The sequence below is a fragment of the Haliotis rubra genome, unplaced genomic scaffold (genome assembly GCF_003918875.1).
Source record: "Haliotis rubra isolate DU_JTF1 unplaced genomic scaffold, ASM391887v1 Scf1178, whole genome shotgun sequence".
NCBI classification, from domain to species: domain Eukaryota; kingdom Metazoa; phylum Mollusca; class Gastropoda; order Lepetellida; family Haliotidae; genus Haliotis; species Haliotis rubra.
In genome coordinates this window covers 7,744-26,620 of record NW_025765090.1, presented here as the reverse complement: position 1 = coordinate 26,620, position 18,877 = coordinate 7,744, and the positions used below count along the sequence as shown (strand labels likewise).

At 40.2% G+C, this 18,877-nt stretch overlaps 1 protein-coding gene across 2 annotated transcripts; it reads right to left on the bottom strand.

Moving 5' to 3' along the window:
* Positions 1-1,797: 1,797 nt before the first annotated feature.
* On the bottom strand, positions 1,798-18,453 carry LOC124258859. 2 transcript variants are annotated; one of them, XR_006893700.1, is made up of 4 exons: positions 18,243-18,453; positions 7,566-8,099; positions 5,539-5,702; positions 1,798-4,514 (listed from the first exon to the last, which is right to left on the bottom strand). XR_006893700.1 is itself a non-coding variant. In XM_046692956.1 (4 exons), the coding sequence occupies exons 3-4, from the start codon at positions 5,617-5,619 to the stop codon at positions 4,182-4,184; spliced, it is 414 nt and encodes a 137-aa protein (XP_046548912.1). In that variant the 5' UTR covers positions 5,620-5,702; positions 7,566-8,099; positions 18,243-18,450; the 3' UTR covers positions 1,798-4,181. The 2 variants fall into 2 exon arrangements, 1 of the variants encoding a protein (XP_046548912.1); XM_046692956.1 differs by having other exon boundaries at positions 18,243-18,450.
* Between the last annotated feature and the right edge of the window lie 424 nt (positions 18,454-18,877).

Here is an 18,877-nt window from a genome sequence, read left to right as displayed (position 1 = left end):
AATGATGTGATAGAGCTCGCAGCAAAAGCAGCAAATTTTGTCACACACCGTCACAGCTGAAGTTCTTTTTCAAGGATAGATCACTATTTGATCACGTGTCTTGTAATTATTGCTAGATAAACGTATTGACGGTCTGTTAATACGCCAAGTCCGCGTATGTTTCATACCAAATTTAACATTTATTAAGGAAAACATACTACAACATCGACCAAAACTAACTTGTCCTGAACCTTTTTTGCATGCACAAATAGGTCACGATTTCGAATTTACTGAGTAATTATTCATTTTTGAATTTACCCGTTTTGGTGTAGCCAGTGTGGCGATCAACGTTCATCACAAATGTGAATTACACTTAAAGTGATTGAGAGCGCGACATGATACAAATGATTCACATCAACCAAACAATATCTTGCGGAAAAGAGCACTTGAGAGTTTTTAAGTTGTCCTGGGTACAATTCAGCTTCCTGTTATACAACATCAGCATGGTAGATGTTTTAAACTGCTAATGAAAGGAAAGCATATACCAATGTTTGTTTGGCAAAAATTGAAACAAACGAAGCAAGAATTAAACCGTGGTGGATGTTGGATACTGGTATGATAGTTGCAGTGTTATTGGCAGGTGTTAAAGTCTGGTAACGTTTTAATGACGTTTGCAATTTTGGGGTCAGATCCAGTGTTTAAGTGAATACTTATTAATTAATTTTGCCCGATAGATTCTATCCATGTTTTGTTTTGTTTTGTGAAGTACCATCTGGAAGCATAAGCAGAATATTGCATAACTCTTTCTGATTTCTAAACGACTACTAAACGTTAACGGCGAGCAGGGCACTTTTCGTCCAGAACAGGACAGTCCAATCTCTGGAGATACCTGCAGTCCACTTCAAACCATAATTGAAACATTCAGGCGTTACCGAGGTAAATTAGGAACCAAGTGCTACGAAAAAGGTAGACAGAGGAGGTTCGAGACGTTAACAAATGTGACCTGAATGGTTTTCCGTTATCACATGCCACAAGGCGAGGTGAAAAGAAACGGGATTAATGTCATCTTCGGGATTATTATATTCATATATGCATGCAGGTGCGTGCGTGCGAGCGTACGTGTATCTGCATGTAGGTCGGTCTAACGCCATAACAACGCTAACCCACTGAGGTGTCATGCTGCAATTTAACACAGATATTCCACTCCGACACAATATACTGACCCCTGTCAGTCTTTGTCCGATCCGACCCGTGAAGTTCCCGGGTAGAATAGGTCTTCAGCAACCCATGCTTGCCACAAAAGGCGACTATGCTTGTCGTAAGAGGCGACTAACGGGATCGAATTGGTCAGGCTCGCTGGCTTGGTTGACACATGTCATCGGTTCCCAATTGCGCAGATCGATGCTCATGCTGTTGATCAGTGGGTTGTCTGGTCCAGACTCGATTATTTACAGACCGCCGCCATATAGCTTGAATATTGCTGAGTGCGGCGTAAAACTAAACTCACTCACTCAGTCTTTGTCCGACCCCTAACATGCCTAGCACCAGGCAGGGTAACAATAAGTGTCATGTTTTAACGCATTTTGGTTTGACGCAGGCAGTGATCCAGTCATCTGGATTCCTCTCTCCGGGCACATGCTTTGTCCAGTAGGCTACTGAGGAGGTGTGTACCAGCGTACCAGCGGTGTGCCTTGTTGCTCATGCAGTCAACCACTAGTTTCCATTAGCGAGTCGATTCATATTGAATACAGCTAACATCGCCAAACTAACTCCATTGATGACGTCAAAACCAAGGATAAACAAGACCGAATAACCTGATGTGGATGATAACATGACTTTGAGTTTATTGAGCTTGTCAACTCATATATACATACATAGAATCACATACATGAAATGCGTTGAATAAATTTACAATGAAATGATATGACTTGTGAAGTAATGACAATATCTCACAATGATGATGATGATGACCAGGGGATGATAAAGCGAGTATAAGTACATATGAACATGATGTGTATTTCAAACGATCAGTCTACAATCGGTTGACATTCCGATTATCAATGACAATTACAACGACAGAGACACGTGGCCCCAACAATACAGACAGATAGACAGATTTCATTTACATATCTACAATGAACACAAAACTGGCTGTAATTTTCACCAAGGGTTGCATTCTTCGTAACTAATACCATGCAGCTTGAGTGAGTGAGTATGGTTTTACGTGGCTATAAGCAAAATTCCAGCAATATCACGGCGGGGGACGCCAGAAATGGGTTTCACACATTGTACCCATGTGGGGAATCGAACCCGGGTCTTCGGCGTGACGAGCGGACGCTTTAACCACTAGACTATCCCACCGCCCCCTTTTAACGACTCATGCAGCTTGAATTATATTCAGCATCGATACATCGTTATTGGTTTTTCAATACCACTGAAAATCTTCAAAACTTCTAAAGCCCGATTCATTGAAAGCTGTAGGATACTAGCCTTCATTGCATTTCATACATTGTTGGTTCAGTTTTTAGTCTTTGTGGACTCGTTTGTTTTTACCACGTTTCAATGTCAGGTTTAATATATTTCAACTGTAAAACATTTTTATTTGAGGCGACATTCGTTGAGATATGTTTTAATGTTAACTGCATGTTTTTAAAACGCTGCCATCAGAAAACTATGCTTGTGGGAACGACGTATTTCAAACCGATAACAATGCGTCTGATTAAGTAAAATGTAGAAAGTTACATATACAGCACATCGTATATTCTCCGATTATTTATTAATAAGTAGATATCTTTTGACCGTCGAGTTCAACATGATTATCAAATAACTGAGATATAATCGTAGATCATCAATGCAGTTGAATTATGTTAAAACATCTGTGTGTTTTACCATATGTGTTAAGGGCGGGATATGTGCACGAATAAATACTAAACAAATGATTGATATGCAATGTTGCACCAAACATTTCAGCGACAGGAGCACATTCACTGGTACAAGTTGTATGCAAAGTATAAACACATAAAGTAGGAAAATATAAGGCCCTATATCACCTGGCCAACTCAGAACTATACAAATTAAAGCACTCATTTCATCTCCGTATTTGCATACATTCATAAAACATTAAAATGAATTTGTTCACCATGGTTCGGGAAACCCCCAAACATTTCTTACAGATGAAAGCATCGTTCAAATACAAACCTACCATACACTTGAATAGCTGCTTAAATATCTACACTGGAACACATTTTCTTGCAAATGTTACAATAATATTTAGTCTGATTTTAATGACACCCTGAGGATATTTACAATTTGTTAAAATTTATTTTCCTTACTGTACGCCCACAGTGATAATGCCGAGCAAAGAATTTTCGCCTCGTCAATAGAAACTTATGTTGTCTGTTCTCGAAACTGAAATGCCTTTATCCAAATTAGCACTCTATGAAATATTGCTTCTAATACACTCCCCAAACTGTCCTCATTGCATCGCTGTTTTACTGTCACTAACATGCACGCAGCATCGGAATGTACGAAAAGTGTTTTAATGTCAGAATGCAAATCACAAATGAATTATAAATGTTCCTTACATTTTGACAAACATATTTATGAATTAAATTTGAACTTAGATTACAACCAGTTGAGAGAAAACGGATTCAACATAGGATATGTTTGGACGACAAAATGTGTACCCTAACTGTGGTATTGACCACGTTTAAATAAAAAGGTATAGGTTTATCTACAACATATAACTCTTTGGCACATTCTTAACATCAGCTACAGAAGTACAAACTATAGCTGAACATTTATGTTGACTAATAAACAACGACAAATATAATTTATATATAGTACCGTAGTGAAGTTCGTTGTTTCATGTTTGTGTTCTTGTGATGCATTGCACCCATCGGTGATCACCCAAAGTTGGAACCCTTTCTACAATATGTCACATAAATTTTCTGGAACATCAACGTCTGGGTTATATATTAGTACTTTTTTCATTACAGACTCAAATATACATAAATACATTCACCGTCAGGCTATGTGGTAAAACGTTGCCTCCCTGGTTTCTTGGACCCTTGGTCCTTCAAATATCACATTTAATCTCCCGCTTGTTACCAATGTCGTACTGACACTAGGTAGTTATTGTCTTGTACGTGTCTGTTCATCAAACCAAATGTCATAGTAAACGCACCGGACTATCCTGACATCTAATTCTGGAAGCCTAAGTTCACATAAGGTGATGATGCTTCATTTTCATAAACTTGTTCATCTTCTTGTTCCCAGCTTCCGCCAACAACCGCTTTTGTGTTGACATAGATGTCCTCGGGTTCCGCTTCTGGTGTTGGCTCGTCCTGTGCGACTTCTTCGACTTTTGCTTTCCGACTCTTCTTCTTCTTCTGCTTGTTTGACGCCTGGGCACCTTTAGGAACCGCTGGAGCTGCTGGTAGCTGTTGGATCTCTCTGGCCTCCTGGTTCATCCGGTTCAGGTTGATTGTAGCTAGGTTGGAGTATGTGCTTTCCATCTCTATTGGCACAGCCACCTGAGTCAAAGGATATCAGTCAGTGAGTTGGTGTGGATGGATGTTTGGTGCAGTGTGGTGTGTTGTAGTAGTTGGTGCAGTGTGGTGGTTGTGCTGTGGGTGTAGTTGTTGGTGTAGTTGGTGAGGAAATGCTGTGGGTGTAGTTGAGGAGTGGTGCAGAGGAAATGTTTGGGAGGAGGGGGAAGAGTGCAGTTGTTTGATGTGGATGTGGATGCGAATGTGGATGTGGATGCGGATGTGGGTCTGGATGTGGGTGTGGATGTGTGTGTGTGTGGATGTGGATGTGGGTCTGGATCTGGATAAGGATGTAGAGGTGGATGTGGGTATGAATGTGGATGTGGGTCTGGATGTGGGTCTAGATGTGGATGTGGATGTAGAGGTGGATGTGGGTCTGGATGTGGATGTGGGTATGGGTGTGGGATGATGGTGTGGGTATGGATGTGGATGTGGGTCTGGATGTGGGTCTAGATGTGGATGTGGATGTAGAGGTGGATGTGGGTCTGGATGTGGGTGTGGATGTGGGTGTGGGTATGGATGTGGATGTGGGTCTGGATGTGGATGTGGATGTGGATGTAGAGGTGGATGTGTGTCTGGATGTGGGTATGTGGTGTGGATGTGGTGTGGGTGTGGGTATGTGGGTGTGGGTATGTGTGGTGTGGGTATGGATGTGTCTGATGTTGATGTGTATGGATGTGGTATGGATGTGGATGTGGAGTGATGTGGAGTCTGGATGTGGATGTGAGTGTGGATGTATGGATGTGGATGTGAGTCTGGATGTGGATGTGAGTCTGGATGTGGATGTGAGTCTGGATGTGGATGTGGATGTTGATGTGGATGTGTGGGTGTGTGTGTGGGTGTGGGTGTGGGTGTGGGTGTGGGTGTGGATGTGGGTGTTAGTGTTGTTATTGGTTTGGGTGTATCTTATGAATTATTGCCCATGATAAGTGTGTGCAAACACAAATAAAGGTTGCCTGGATACAGCAGGAATATTGCTGAGCATTCACAAGTTTATCGACACACTTACCTTATTTTGTATAGTTGGATCTCTGGTATACCGCAACACCTTGTCCTGTCCTTGCTGGATCTTGGTGGACATGTCCTTCATTTTGTCCCCAAGTTCTCGTAATCAGGATTCTTGTCTTCTCTTTCCGACATCCCCGATTCTGCGTCTGAAGACGAGTCTTGTGTCTGCAAAATATAGCGTTGTCGTAGAAAATACTCTGGCAAACTAATGTAGAACGATTACCTTGTGACTTGAATGGACCTGGTTAAAGAAGACAAAGGAAGAGACTTACAATTTAGGGTAGCGCTATTTACGTTTCCTTTAGTAATGTTTAATAAACACAACGTCGAAAATACAAGTTAAATTCGGACTTAACATTGAAGTCCGTTCAAAACCAACTTATTTTTGTACACAAGACCGGGTATTTGATGTTCTGTGTTGTGTGAGAGTAGTTGAGGCGGAGTGTGTTGTGTGCTGTGGGGTGTGGGGTGAGTGCTGTGTGCGATAGTTTGTTGATGTGGTCTTGTAGCTGTGGGCTTTAGGCTGTGGCCTGTTTTTCTGTTGTGGGTTATATGGCTATATGGCGTTTCAACATATAGGATGCATGATGAGTGGTGCCAGTTTCACCAATTTTCGGAAATCACACTCATTTGGGCATGTTTGGACTTCTGTTATATCTCAGTCCTTTAAAATGTCCTTTCGTTTATTTGTATGACATAATATAGCACACACCACATAGTATATCATTATTTGAGAGGACGATCCTGGATGGATGTAAGGATATAAATGGCATATCCCAAACAATTTTGCCTCAGGTCTTACAAAAACAAGGACATTATTCGCTAGTCTTGCTGGGCGGCCTGGGATGAAAGTGGTTGTTTGCTGAACATACCCAATCCCTAATCGCCCTGATTAATCTGCACCAATCATGTGTTTGTGGGCTTCACTAAGACCTGCAACGATCTGGACATGTCTCCATCCGTAAGCTGATATAACAGGAATAGATTCAAAGTGGGGCTATACCCTATTCATAATGTAATACAAATCCAAACTGCGTGTTACTCAATTCGTATCAGTCATGTGTACTCATTTCTGTCGTATCAGTCATGTTTACTCTCTGATGTATTATCTGTCATGTTTACTCACTTCCGTCGTATCAAGCATGTACTCTCTTCCGTCGTATCAGACATGTTTACTCTCTGATGTAGTATCAGTCATGTTTACTCACTTCCGTCGTATCAAGCTTGTACTCTCTTCCGTCGTATCAGTCATGTTTACTCTCTTCTGTCTGTATCAGTCATGTTTACTCATATCATCATGTTTACTCACTTCCGTCAAGCATGTATCTGTCATCAGTCATGTTTACTCTCTTTCTGTCGTATCAGTCATGTTTACTCTCTGATGTAGTATCAGTCATGTTACTACTTCCGTCGTATGTCGTATCAGTCATGTTTACTACTCTGATTATCAGTCATGTTTACTTCACTCAGTCATGTTGTATCAAGCTATCAGTCATGTTTCAGTCACTCTCTGATGTTATCAGTCATGTTTACTCACTTCCGTCGTATCAAGCTTGTACTCTCTTCCGTCGTATCAGTCATGTTTACTCTCTTCTGTCGTATCAGTCATGTTTACTCTCTGATGTAGTATCAGTCATGTTTACTCACTTCCGTCGTATCAAGCTTGTACTCTCTTCCGTCGTATCAGTCATGTTTACTCTCTTTTTACTGTCGTATCAGTCATGTTTACTCACTCCCGTCGTATCAAGCATGTACTCTCTTCCGTCGTATCAGTCATGTGTACTCATATCAGTCATGTTTACTCATATATGTCGCATCAGTCATGTTTACTCATATCTGTCGTATCAGTCATGTTTACAAATATATGTCGCATCAGTCATGTTTACTCATATATGTCGCATCAGTCATGTTTACTCATATATGTCGCACCAGTCATGTTTACTCTCTGCAGTGGGATCAATCGTGTGCACACTCCCGCCATAACAACAATCTTCCCTTCGTTATGTCACATCCATCATGTTTACTCACATTTGACATGTCATCGGCATTCCTTTCCAGCGCGCTCTGTACAGGGTCTGCAGGTTTTCTTCGACACACACAAACGATGACAACAACAACGACCACAATCAGCACCACGCCGCCAACAGCGCCGCCCACCACGGCCGCCACAGGGAATGGTTCGGAAGCGTTGGATGAAACGCACTGGCCATTCTTCAGCGAGAACGACTTCATACAGGTAAAACATCCAGCGGCACTGCAGTTGTAGCAGCTGTCTGTGCACCTCCTGCAGTAAACTGTTGGGGTCGAAGTGGACGAAGTTGACGTTCCTTCGCTGTCACTGGTGTTGAAGGTCATCTCTGTTGTGGCATCTGTAGAAGTGTCATTACTTGAGTCTGTGGAATTAAAGCTGTCGTCGTCATCGGGTATTTCTGTACTGGGGACCGACGTTGAGAATGTGTCACATTGTGGTACCTTGTAGTACCCGGCTGGACATTGAGTGTACGTTGAACAACATGTCTGTGTTCTGGTACTGTCGCAATCCTGTGCTTGTGCAGATGGCCCCTGAAAACACAGGTAAAAGATCAATGTGACAAGTGACAAGTGACAAGTTTTATTTGCATTAGAGGCCTCATGGCCCATAGTGCTAAGATACAACACTCATCATACAGTGCCCAGGATACAACGATATACAATGCAAGACCACTTAACATAAAACATTTCTTTTGAGGAACAATTATATACTCTATCCTTACAGAATATGTTATTGACGTTGATGAGGCAAATTCGGCATGGGATGGATTTTTATAATATGGTGTACAGACAGTTCTCTACATGTCTTATAATAAGGACATAACAGAAATGAAATTCATCTTCAACAGATCAGGCATTACACTTCGCGCATAACAGTTTGTCATGATCTTTCAAACAACGTAGTAACTACGTATATAGTACACTCTTAAAAGATCCTTTGACTGGAACAGCTCTGATGCATACTTCTTGCAAGTAATACAGTGCGAAAGATATATTGATATACAGTGCAAGACTAATTAACATGATACATTTCTTTAAGGAAAGTATAGGATCAATGTCATGTATGATAACTGATTTATATCCTATGCGATGTAGGCTGTTTCATACAGATCTACTGAAAGATAAAAGTAACAGTGATTGTATGAATCTATTGATACCTGAAACATACATACATATCAATTAGGATGTCATGGTTATATGTAATCAGTCTCGCCTTAAATTGTCTTCTCCCTTCAATCTTTTGTAATGAGAAATAAAAATAAACAGACACGTTATGATATAGTTGATAAAAACTCCGAAATTTGCTGGGCAGAACTAGAATTTGAAATATTGATTATTAAACTCTGAACTGACCAGGCAAACTCGTGGTAGAAAACTCAAGCAACGGTCCTCGCAATCTGGGTACATTAGCAGATCACCCCATTGAACTTGGTCCGTTACGAATAGCATCAGGGTAATTCTAACTGGGGTTGCCGCGTTGGAGAGGTAGCCCAACGGTTAACGAGCTTACTCGTTACGTCACTAAAAGGTACAATGAACAGCATTTCTGTGTTCGTGCGTGCGCGCGTGCGTGTGTGTATTTTTTCTTTGTTGTAATCAAAATGATGCAGGTCTGTTTGGTGATAACTGGGAACTACTGTTGGGACTTGGTTACAATCTCATAATTGATGATTGATTCATTACAACTGATCAATCATCAGAAATAATTGGTTAGCCTCATTTATCAAATTGTCCTGTTATGTTTGTTCATGCGCAGAAAAAACACAAAAACATGTAGTTCTTTGGGTTTGTTTAAATTTCAAATCTTTAAAGGATGACTAGTATTTTAGGAAAATACATTTCCTGTGGCCTTAAATTCAAGCATGACTAGGAACGAGTTTCATAATCGAGTTTGGGATTCGAAACAACGATCCGCGAATGCTGACACAATAATACTCTGCAGGCAACGTTTTTGCGCTTAAGACAACTTGGCCAGATGTCCCCATTGAGGAGTGATGTAGAGTAGGTGGTGTTTTAGCAAACATGTAGCAATATTCACCCATTGTTGGGAGCCTCGCGTGTTGCATAAATCAAAAGTGACCATCAAACATGAGTACATGCTCAGGTCTCCAGAACAGGTAATTGTTCTAAAACATGTCAGCTATAATTAACTTAGACTGGAATTCGAATTTCGAAATTGTATTCTATACTGATGGGAAATTTTTCAAGTATGTCAGATCGGATTCAAGTACGCCAGATCGGATTCGGGAAGTAACGCATCTGTTGGCCTCTACCGAATACTTCGCATTAGTATTACATTTTTCCATACTATTATAAAGGAGCTTGTTAAAATCGGATCTGGTTGTGAAATGTATATGCATCACCAGACCTTCCCTACTCTTCATCACCTATGGCCGCGGTCTATGTCCGCAATACTCTGTGTACAGCCGTGGCTTAGGCGTCTCTGTTTACGTATGATCGTCGATTTGAATAATTATTACAGATTGTGTCTTATTGTGTTTCGTCGTTTGTTGACAACATATGATATATTCATATTGCTGGTAATGAAAAGGATATTTACTGGAACGAACTACCGGTAACGATGATTAATTGATGTTGATATCTACATGTATAATTATATAATTATATATAATTTATGAGGTGCGACTTATATATAGCTTCAGCATCCAAAATGTTATTGGTATTGCCGTTGATACTGATAGTTCCCTTGATACTGATACTGCTGGAGTAGGATACATCTCACTTTGTCAGGGCCAGCTAATGGATATCGGCTGTTCCTAGCCTGTAACTTGGTTCACTGACCAGATCAGTGCTCTTACTATCAATCATTGGTCTGACTAGATATTTGGTTTGTAGATAAATGTTGCAAATACTTTTTAAACAGGATACTGACTTGAATACTGACACTGACACCTAACATGACACCTACACTTGCAACTACATTGACACATACAATGACACCTACGTATACATTAACACCGACACCGACACATTCCACTACTGACATTTATACCATATATTTTTTGCATCACCTGTATTACATATACACAGAGGGTGCATTTTGTCTTTTCTTATCAAATTTAATGTTTATCGCGTCGAACGATCTTAAACTGTAACCTTTTGGGCCAAACATGCAAACATATTTCAGAAAATATGTATATGCTTGTATTTTCTAAGCGACATCAGTGGTGTTACACTGGACACCATGGTGTCATCGAGGCAGACTGTAAGTACTTCAAGTGTTTCTATACTCGAGCGAAATAATAAATAATTTTTCATAGTTATAACATAGTGTTGTAAAGTCATTCCGAAATGCATAAACACATTATAGAGCCTTCAGCAGACACAATACAAAAGCTGTTGTTATAATCTACTGGCATGTAATATGTTTGAGCAGCTGGGTTTGTAAGAATGTTGACACTTTGTGTTTCATTAAAACAATATATACAATTATATTTTCATGATAGTGGTGATGACAATAGCTCAAACAATTACTTATTTATTAATATGAGAATACTATCAAGATAACACGGAAAAACACAATAAATAACAATCATAATGGTAAAACGAAAATCTCGGGAAATAGAAACTGGGAATACCGTCCAAAGTATTATTAACCGCGAGTGGCAAGTAGTGACGTGGCATGTCTGGATTAGTCAGAGAGATGTTCCTGTCACCGGATGTGAATCAACATTGTCAATAGGATGGTTAATCGAGATCTGAAGATTCAGTGCTGTACAATGCCCTGTTAAAGCTGGGACACAGTGTTATGAACTTCCGTCAATTGTGCAGTAACTGTTCCTAGAATGGGAAACACTATGACACCCACTACGCAGACCAATTAGACATTGCACTCTAGGAAAACGCTCCTTGTGGATTGGGGAATACAAGCCGTTACAGGAATTATTCATCTCCGAGAAAAGCTATTAAAAAGTACATTCGTCCAACCAGTGTGTGCCATCAGCTTTCATTGTATATCTGGTTATCTGTATGTCAAAATGTGTTAAACATGGTTAAATTGTTATGCTAAAGTTTAGATATTAACATCGACTCTTAAGATGCCGTCTACATATTTGAAGAAAGCTATGATTAAACGATCACTGTAATGACAGGATTTTATGCTAAGCAAGCAGGGCGCTGTTGTCAAAACAACCTTGGCGGTAAGACTACCTTAATTCTAGGATAAGGTATGGCAGTTACGGTCACCTTAGCGGTAAGACTACCTTAATTCTAGGATAAGGTATGGCAGTTACGGTCACCTTAGCGGTAAGACTACCTTAATTCTAGGATAAGGTATGGCAGTTACGGTCACCTTAGCGGTAAGACTACCTTAATTCTAGGATAAACCTTGAAGCGTAAGACTACCTTAATTCTAGTATGGCAGTTACGGTCACCTTAGCGGTAAGACTACCTTAATTCAAGGATAAGGTATGGCAGTTACGGTCACCTTAGCGGTAAGACTACCTTAATTCTAGGATAAGGTATGGCAGTTACGGTCACCTTGGCAGTAAGACTACCTTAATTCTAGGATAAGGTATGGCAGTTACGGTCACCTACCTTTAATTCGGTAAGACTACCTTTAGTTCCTAGGATAAGGTATGGCAGTTACGGTCACCTTAGCGGTAAGACTACCTTAATTCTAGGATAAGGTATGGCAGTTACGGTCACCTTAGCGGTAAGACTACCTTAATTCTAGGATAAGGTATGGCAGTTACGGTCACCTTAGCGGTAAGACTACCTTAATTCTAGGATAAGGTATGGCAGTTACGGTCACCTTAGCGGTAAGACTACCTTAATTCTAGGATAAGGTATGGTTACGGTCACCTAAGGTAAGACGCTTTGTAGACACATTCTGTATGGCAGTTACGATAAGACACCTTAATTCATTGATGACGTCCCATGCTCATTACTGAATAGATTACACTCTGATGACAGGTACATGCACTATGACAAGATCACACGCACAGATATATTGAGATACGCACAAGCAATATGCTGATGATACGTTGATAAAATATAAATTATCTGCTGTCGGCGCGAATATAAAATATAATAACATCACCTATGTTACGGATGACCAAAATTTGAGCCTTTAGATAATCGAACTTCTTTTCCCAGATACAAATGAGAACCAAGATATACAAAAAGTACCAAATGTTTCGCCTCCTCGATCATACATGGGGAGGTGGGGTGGTCTAGTGGTTAAAGTGTCACGCCGAAGACCCGGGTTCGATACTCCACATGGGTACAACGTGTGAAGCCCATTTCTGGTGTCCCCGTGATATTGTGGAACATTGCTAAAAGCGGCGTAATACTAAACTCACGTACTCGATCATGCAAAATATACCCCCAAATCTCCGTGTATGATAAAGCGTAGGACAACTCCTATCTATACAACAGAAAACAACGACCGCTAATAATAAATCAACTTGTTTAACACTATTAAACATGACAAAGTCTCAAAATATGAACAACAAAGCATAATTTATGCATAATTCCCCTACTAAACCCAATTTTTTTGTCCTGATCTTTACTGCATGGACTCTAGACCTACCTATCAGATATGACTCCCTGATCTATCAATCTCGTGCAGGATTCCTGGACCGACCTTTCAATCATTCACGTAGGCAATAACATTCCTAGATTAACACACTTCTCTCAGGTATTTTATGCAGTCAGCCCGTCACGGAATTTGATAAACAAATATTTTCTGCATTGGAAAGTATTTTGAGTATTGTATGTGATGATTTTGAAACGGTAGAGATGAATAAATAATTACTGATGACGTCTCAGAGATATATTTCAGTTCCTGTCACCGCATATCCTCAAACACTGTAATTATTCCCCCAAATCCCAGAATTTAATTTGAAAATGATATGTATGTCTGCGTTCATCAAGGTAACTGTAATTATGTAGTGTCGCCGTACTCGTATCATGCCATAAATACATACCATATATAATTTTCAATTTTGAAAATATTTTTATACTCATGCCAATAATGGTTGTCACCCCTCCAATTTTTTAATTGGAGAGGGGTGTGGGGGTGTGGGTGTGGGTGTGAGGTGTGTGTTGGGTTGGGGTGGGAAGGGGGGTTAAAACCATTATTGGCATGAGTATATATGATATTTCAACTTGTATAATTATGAAATAACATTACCATATTAACCAGTCCAAACCACAAGAACAAGAACAAGAACAAGACGTATATTCGGTATCAGAAACCACATGGCCAAGAGTACAATACCTAAGATCACGCTTTTGCACAAGGGCAGGAGAACGAATGTTAAGGTATCTTGATATAATATTCATATTACGTTAAACGAGCAGGTTTCTTTTCAAATATATAGCAAAATATTCCATAAGTTTCACATTATATGTTGTTTAAAGCTGATTAAATTTGTTCGCGATGCATACATGTAAATATAGATGTATGTATTAACCAATAAATCATAATATCATCGTCTTTGTATGCAATTCACGAACGATATATCATCCGTCAAGTGGTTATGTAAAAACAGATCGCATTGTAACGTAGTCAAGGTGACACAGTTCAAGTGCCTCATAAATAGCGATACAATGAAACCGTTAATCTATACGGTGGACGGTTCACCCAGGAAGGCCTTTCAAAAATGAATACGCTGATATAAATATGACTGTTATTGACATTTATTATCAAACTCAGATTAGGTTTTTCTTTCAATACATAAACTAAATATATTTAGATTAATATATGGTTATGATACAAATACAAAATGACGTCGGTTATATATTGTGTATCGGACCGTTATTACAAAATGATATGATATGCAGGAGCTCCATTTTGAATCAGAATGATGACTACATCAGGAAATGGAATCTATGTTTGAGGATAGTCAAGACTGGGTATTATATTTGCCAATAGCACAAAGTGGCTGTATTCTTAGTATGAGTTGACGCCGTTTCCAGCATTATACCCCATTTCCGGTCTCGTTGCCATTGTTTCCTTTGCTAAAAGTGTAGGTGTATTGACCGGTACACCTGTCAAAAGTGTAGGTGTATCAATGATCATAGTTTCAAAGCGCTGTTATTGGTTTGTATTACAAGGGGTATGCGCATTAAATGAAACACCGAGAACATGTAGGTTTGGTCGAAGTTAACGCTCATTACGTACCGCACGGGCATTTGTTTCACTGTTCCAACTACTGCGCTTACCCCCTTAAAATTGTAATACAAACCAATAACTGCACTGCAAACAGACTATAGACGTTGGACATTTGAGGGTCTTAACCAGTGGGCTAAAAATAAATGAAACAGATGGAAAAGAAATACATTTTTTTGTCATTCTTAGAATATAAAGTGTTATAGTAAACTCGTAACTCGACCAGAAGTGAGGTATAAGTCAGATGTACCCACACCTCCTCGGTGTGTCGCTCAATACCCCTACTGTTTGAGTCGTGTGGTCTCCTCGGCTAGCGCCTCGGAGGCCACACGACTCAAACAGTAGGGGCATTGAGCGACACACCTCGGAAAGTGTGGGTATATCTAATACTTATTTCGGGGGCGTTAAGCACCCTTCTGGGAAGCAGTGGGGTCTTGCCTTATTTACATCATAACTAAGAAACAGAACTTAAAATATCATAATTTATTCAAAAGACCATAATTTAAGGGATATTCAATAACCCTGTGCTGAATAGTGGGGATACTGTTAGAGTTGGCCCTGTGTGATGTACGTGAGATGTACGTGTTTCCTGACAGTGGCAACTTTAGGCTTTCTTTTAGACTAACAACTAATCTCTGAAATGAACATATTTTACTGAAAAAAGTTTATAGTAAAAAAAAAAAATGTACTGAATAGGAGCCTGCTGAGACTTTCTTCATTTTCAGAAGCTGAGGAAATCTAGACTTGCCACATTTTCTAGACTTGCGTGGGCTTTCTTGGATATATTTGCTTCAGGGTCTGTATGACAGACTAGCTTTCTTTCTGCGGACTTCGCAGGTTCGAATCCCGCCGACGACAAAGGCTTCTAAATTTTAAAGGTAAAGATGAGTTCTGTCGTCACCGAGATGGGTACATTCTGGTTTAACAATGAATTCAGATAATTAATCACGGCTTTTGAACAGAACATCAGTGATCAGCACAGTTCTAATGTCTGTTAACCTGCAAAGGCGACCCTGCGCCAGACCCAATTATGTAGAGGGATATATAACGAATGTTTATAATCTCTCACATCAACTGACGACCCGTTATGGTCCGGGTGAGATTTGGTCTTCAGCAACCCGTGCTTGTCGTAAGAGGCGACTAATGGGAATGGGTGGTCAGGCTCGCTGACTTACATGTCTTAGTATCCTAATTGCGTAGATTGATGTTCATGATGTTGATCACTGGAATGTCGGGTCCAGATTCGATTATTTACAGACCGCCGCCATATAGCTGGAATATTGATCAGTGTGGCATTAAACAACGAACAAACTAACTCTATTGCTCCGGGCATCTGTATAAACGCTCACGGACGGGGAAGAAATTTGACGGTTCAGCAACTGCTTGTGAAGGAATAAATGGCTGTATAACCAGAAACCGACATATCGAGTTCTATTATGACATGTTCTGATGCCAACAGGTGAAGGAGCTACATTTTACAGCCTTCCTGGTTGTAGGCTAATTTCCACCAACATGTCCTTCCTGTACATTTTGTTTGAGTTCTTTCATAAAGGTGTGTTTGGGATTATTACACTATTCAACAGAGAAATGTGAGGAAGTACATAACCCAATTGTATAGACAGGCGTTCCCAGTCCGACAAACTGGTTGATAATGAATGATAATGTCAAGTAGGGGTATCCTGAGAGAGAGAGAGAGAGAGAGAGAGAGAGAGAGAGAGAGAGAGAGAGAGAGAGAGAGAGAGAGAGAGAGAGAGAGAGAGAGAGAGAGAGAGAGAGAGAGAGAGAGAGAGAGAGAGAGAGAGAGAGAGAGAGAGAGAGAGAGAGAGAGAGAGAGAGAGAGAGAGAGACGAGTGAAGAGATAGAGAGGGGGAAAGAATTAAATAATAACGAGGTGGCAGAGGTGGCAGAGATACATGAAGGGAGAATAGATAGGAAACCGAGATGGGAGTCTGGCAGTTATCAGCACACATTCAACTAGTGAAGCAACGTTTCGTAAAGTACAGTTAGGCGTACGGCACTACTGCTTCTCGCCACCACAAGATCTCAATGCTTAGTGTTTCATGAGCATCACTGAGTGTACAATATCAAACTGTTTACCGTGAAAACAGCGTATATTGTTTAATGACCAAAACCATATACGATTAAACTATGAACACAAACGCAGACTGAAATGCGGGCCATTTGTTTACCGCCTAGGTTTGTTCTTGTTTAGGCTCTGTGCATGGCGTACATCTTAAGTCAATGTGATGCTAAAAGGAGTTTGCTGAGATAATAGGTGTCAGAGGTCTCTTTATATTTCGATATATATACAGATATACATACGATGCTCAGAGGGATATTTCAACACGAAATTTCGATATATGCAGATATATATGCGATTCTCAGAGGCCTATTAAACAGCGACATTTCGATATATACAGACAAACATACGATTCTAAAAGGCCTGTTTCACAACGATATTTCGATATGTACAGAAAAACATACGATTGTCAGAGGCCTGTGTTTCTCTATCTGACGAGGCCCTGTGTCACTGACAAATTGTGACACATAGGATCATTGTTGTAACACTCGTGGTTCGCAGATGTCGCACTGTCATGAATATCCGTTCTTACAGTATTATTCTTGATAATAATGGAATACACACAATAAATTTCATTGGTGTAAGTACACTACATTGGGCAATCGGTCACTCAAACGTAGACCGTGTTTAGTATGTATGTATATATATGCCCATGATTGAACATTATAGGGACTCACGCAGAGAGAGATTCATGGAACCGCCATTTTTCACTATAATTTTGAGAGAGAGAGAGAGACGGACATGAGATTAAATAATAACGAGTGATGAGATAGAGTACATGGTGGTAGTTATACATGAAGGGAGAATAGATAGGGAAACCGAGATGGGGGTTAGAGAACGAGAGAAAGGAGGGAGAGTAAGTGGAAAGCCAGGGGGAGGAGGCGTTTATAATGAGAGAGGGACAAGTAGGAGAAGAGTTAAGATGAAAAGGGCAATAGACGGGATAAGTGAACTAAAACTGAGGGGTTCAGCATTATCTGATACCGTACTAAGAACAATCACACAATCCCTCTGCATCGTAAATAAATAGTCTCTAAACAGATATATTCCGTTGTCAATGGAATCCTAGATCTGTCCTATGCACCAAGGCAACCTAAACTATATAACATTCATCTCACACACAGACACAGTGAAGACACGACACGTACACTTCAAATATGTTTGTCTAATACATAAAGGTTTCAATTTCAAAAGCACAGGTTGAATAACGATAAGTCAGGGTACCCGAGTTGGCGACTGAAATAGAACACAACCCAACATGCCAGTACACGAAAGTATTTAAACAGGACAAACAAATCGCTGTACAAATAATACAGTAAGACACTACCAATACCAAAAAGCATACGATACGGCAGACATACAACTCTATACCCAGTCTTCGTCCCCGAAACCCCTCGAATCCCGTCAACAGACAAAACAATGGCGCCGTGCCCTAGACGTACATACTCCCACTTACCTGTAAAACTGTCATCAACGTTGCCACGGCGAACAGTCTGAAAAGTTTACTCCTGTAAATTCCCGCCATTCTGTAAGTGTCGTCTGCTCTGCTATTTAACTCGATAGTATATCCCGTGCTCTACCTCATCCCGTCTTTCCCTGAATTACATCGTCATGTAAGTATATACGACATATTTCGGCAACGATTCAACAGGGAAGTAAATTCATGTATAGTCACGTGGCCTCATATCAACCGACTCGTCGGACCAGGAAGTAGTTTTGTACAATGACAATACACCTTGATTTGTATGGCGCAGATATTCTTAGAGCTGGATATTTCCCAGGATGTGTTACTTTGTTTGTGAATCAGAGCGTGATGGATAACATGACAAACACAAGTGTCCAATTGTTCATCCAGAATAGTTTTTGGAAAGCGGGTACATTATTACGCATATCGCTGTTGTCTACTTCAAAATAGGTCAAATACGTAACGGCAGTGTCTGCTTACATGTAGAGTGAGGGTGTAAATCCATCCGATACGGTAGGGTGTCTAAGGCTGTCTTTGAATTTCTTATTTAAAGTCTACATTGACTTATAACGCACTACCTTTAATCTCTGTATTATAGTACAAACACCGCTGTGTCGAAGTTGACG

Bases quoted from the DNA above. Each gene is read 5' to 3' on its own strand.
- LOC124258859 (XM_046692956.1), bottom strand. From the start codon at position 5,619: ATGAAGGACATGTCCACCAAGATCCAGCAAGGACAGGACAAGGTGTTG. The intron at 4,515-5,538 runs GTAAGTGTGTCG...CCTTTGACTCAG, and splicing joins ATCCAACTATACAAAATAAG to GTGGCTGTGCCAATAGAGAT.